Below are 3,310 nucleotides of genomic sequence, written 5' to 3'. Positions count from 1 at the left end.
AGGGGCCCCCCCAGGGGCCCCCCAAAGGGGGGGGCCCCAATGGGGCCCCCCAGGGGGGGGGGCGCTGCAGCACCTGTAAGGCCTGCTACAGCCTGAGGGGACCCTATGAGGGGGGCCCCCACGACGGGGGCCCCCATGCGGGGGGCCCCCAAAGGCAGCAGAGCAGAGAGCGCTAGTCTTGCTGCTTCTGCAGCAGGTGGGAGGGGCCCCCACCTGCATGCGTCACAGCTGCTGGGGGCCCCCTCAGTACCCTCGGGGGGCCCCCAAACAGTGCCCAAGCAATTCGCACAGATAGGAAGGAAACGACAGAAACAAGAAACAGCAAAAGCAGCATCTTTGTCTTCAGCTACATCAGCAGCAGCAGCAGCAGCAGCAGCAGCAGCTGCAGCAGCAGTACCGGCAGCAGCAGCAGTACCAGCAGCAGCAGCAGTACCGGCAGCAGCAGTAGCAGCAGCAGCAGTAGCAGCACCAGTAGCAGCAGCAGCAGCAGTAGCAGCAGTACCAGCAGCAGCAGCAGCAGGGTCAGGATATGCTGAATCTTCCACTGTCCTGCTGCTGCTGCTGCTGTTGCTGCTGGCACCGATGCCGCTGCTGCTGCTGCTGCTGTTGCTGCTGCTGGAACCTATCCCGCTGCTGCTGCTGCTGCTGCTGTTGCTGCTGGCACAGATCTCGCTGCTGCAGCTGCTGCCGCTGCTACTGCTGGCACCGCTCCCACTGTTGCTGCTGCTGCTGCTGCTGCTGCTGCTGCTGCTGCTGCTGCTGCTGTTACGAAAGGGCCGTGGGAATGTATTTTTGAGAGCAGCTGCTGCTACAGGGCAGACCGTTCTCGGCGGCTGCAGCTGCAGTATAGACACCTCGCTGGGGGGCCCCCCAGGGGCCCCTGCTGGGGCCCCTGCTGGGGCCCCCCCATGGGGGGGCCCCCCGTACAGCAGCTGCAGCGCACAGAGCAGGTTGCCCCTTCTCAGCATCCGAGAGACCCCCAGGGCCGTGCAGCTGCTGCAGCAGCGGAGACACTCAGCCAGCTGGCAGGGGGCCCCCGTAACCCTCCTCCTTCGACTGCTGGGGGGCCCCGGGGGGGCCCCCGGGGCCCCTAGGGCCCCCAGGGCCCCTGGGGCCCCTGGGGCCCCCGGGGCCCCCCTGGGCCCCTGGGGAGAGGAAACCCCTTTGGCGCGTGCAGCCGCAGGGGCCCCCTGTGTAGAGCTAGTCATACGAAGCCTTGTATAGGAGCAGGGGCCCCCTTGTTGCTGGGGGGCCCCCGCTGGTGGGTCTGTTTCTGTCTCGTTAAGGGTAACGAGACAGAAGACAGAGAAGAAGAGGCTTTGAGGGGTGTAGCAGCAGCAGCAACAGCAGAAGCAGCAGCAATAGATACTGCTGCTGCTGCTGCTGCTGCTGCTGCTGCTGCGGTGCAGGTAGGTAGGGGCCTGACAGCGAGCAGCTGGGGGGCCCCAGAGCAGCTGCAGCAGCAGAGGCAGTGCGTGCGGTGGGGGCCCCGGGGCCCCTACGATGGTTTTGTTGAATAGAAGAATAAATAAAAAAGAAAAAGAAACACAAAAAATATATATAAACAGAGGAGAAGAGAGGGGGGCCCCCCAGACACACAATAGACAGGGGGGGGCCCCCTGCCTCTCCTCGCTGCAGCCTGGGGGGCCCCCCAACTCACATCCTTCTGCTGCTGCTGCTGCTGCTGCAGCAGCAGCAGCAGCAGCAGCAGCAGCAGTAAGCGATATAAACAAAAGATATGTTTCTTTGGTGTTGTTCTTTTTGCTGGTGTGAAGGGTTTGGGGCCCCCATGTATATCTACTAGCGGAGGGGCCTCCTGCATCGGGGGGCCCCCTAGCAGTAGGGGGGCCCCCACACCCACCACCAGTAAAGAAACGACAGAAAAAAATAATAAATAAATAAAAACAAACAAAAACAAAAACTATAGAGAGGATTAGAAGCCAAAAGGAATAAATAAACAGCAGCAGCAGCAGCAGCAACACCACCACCACCGACAGCAGCAGCAGCAGCAGCAGCAGCAGCAACAATAACAACAACCCCACCACCCCTTTGTTTGTATAAGAGGCTTCAAGGGCCTCAGGGCCCCCCCATGTCTCTCCCAGGCCCTCTGCCCCCCTCACCAGCCCCACGAGCAAGAACAGGCAGCAAGTACCCCCTTCTGCTGCTGCTGCTGCTGCTGCTGCTGCTGCTGCAGGGGGCCCCCCAGGGCGGCTGCTGCTTACGTATCATTAAACACAGCAGCAGCAGCAGCCGCGGTAATAGCAGCAGCAGCAGAAGCAGCAGCAGCAGACCTACGGCTTTCAGGGGGCCCCTGAGTGTGTGCTGTAGGGGGGCCCCCACAGCTGGGGGGCCCCCCAAAGGGTGGGGACCGCCTAGAGGTGGGGGGCCCCCCGTTGCTGCTAGGGGTCGGTCTGTTTGCTGCCTGCAGCAGCAGCAGTTCATTCAGAGGCCCCCTTCAACTGCAGCAGCAGCAGCAGCAACAGCAGCAGCAGCAGCAGCAGCAGCAGCAACAGCAGCAACAGAAGCAGCAGCAATAGCAGCAGAAATTCTGTCGCCGCTGCCCAGGGCGGTACCCCCGCATATAGAGAGGCCCCCCTACGCTCTGAAAGCAGAGGGGGGCCCCCCAGCAGCAGCAGCAGCAGCAGCAGCAGCAGCAGCAGCAGCAGCAGCAGCAGCATATGATGATGAGGATGATGATCTTCCTGCCCCCCTAACAGCAGAGGAAATCGATAGTAAGACACATGCTCCCTGTTGCTGCTGTTTTTGCTGCTGCTGCTGCTGCTGCTGCTGCTGCTGTTGCTTCTGCTGGTTCTGCTGCTGCTGCTGCTAGTATCAGTGAAACAGCTGCTGCTGCTGTTGCTGCTGCTGCTGCTGCTGCTGCTGCTGCTGCAGGGTTACGTGCAGCGTGCCGAATGGCTCGGTTTGTATTAGAGTGCGCTATGGGCTTCCTCTCCCCTCCTCCCCCCCATCAGCAGCAGCAGCAGCAGCAGCAGCACCATCAGCAGCACCATCAGCAGCAGCAGCAGCAGCAGCAACAGCAGCAGCAGCAGCAGCAGCAGATTGAGTTATATGGAAACGGTTATATATGGCGGGGTCCGCGTCTGGGTGTCTGGCCATCATCATGGGTATCAGCAGCAGCAGCAGCAGCAGCAGCAGCAGCAGCATCTTTGCTGCCTCTGAGTGGTTTGCTGCTGGACTTCTTTATACATACTTTGTCTGTCTCCTTGGGGGCCTACCCTTCTCCTCTTCTTTATAAACAATACCCCCGCAGCTGCTGCATCTCCCCTGATCATATACTGTGCCATGGTAC

At 61.1% G+C, this 3,310-nt stretch overlaps 2 protein-coding genes across 2 annotated transcripts in view; one reads left to right on the top strand and one right to left on the bottom strand.

The window, feature by feature from the left end:
• Nucleotides 1–105: 105 nt before the first annotated feature.
• EMH_0081020 (uncharacterized protein) lies at nucleotides 106–3,064 on the top strand (the record flags this gene model as incomplete). The annotated part of the gene is made up of 4 exons (XM_013494227.1): nucleotides 106–521; nucleotides 1,184–1,409; nucleotides 2,429–2,732; nucleotides 2,934–3,064. The coding sequence occupies 4 exons, from the start codon at nucleotides 106–108 to the stop codon at nucleotides 3,062–3,064; spliced, it is 1,077 nt and encodes a 358-aa protein (XP_013349681.1).
• Nucleotide 3,065: 1 nt separating this feature from the next.
• The window catches only part of EMH_0080910 (uncharacterized protein), a gene marked incomplete at both ends in the record, with an annotated part of 3,098 nt that continues 2,853 nt past the window's right edge, over nucleotides 3,066–3,310 (bottom strand). The window contains 2 exons of the mRNA XM_013494226.1: nucleotides 3,066–3,109; nucleotides 3,212–3,310. Of these exons, the coding sequence (XP_013349680.1) occupies nucleotides 3,066–3,109; nucleotides 3,212–3,310 (143 nt within the window). The remainder of the gene's footprint in view (nucleotides 3,110–3,211) is intronic.

This window comes from Eimeria mitis, genomic scaffold, assembly GCF_000499745.2.
Source record: "Eimeria mitis Houghton genomic scaffold, Emh_scaff108, whole genome shotgun sequence".
Lineage (NCBI taxonomy): Eukaryota > Apicomplexa > Conoidasida > Eucoccidiorida > Eimeriidae > Eimeria > Eimeria mitis.
Note: the sequence above shows the minus strand (reverse complement) of the source record. Positions and strands in the feature narration are given on the sequence as shown.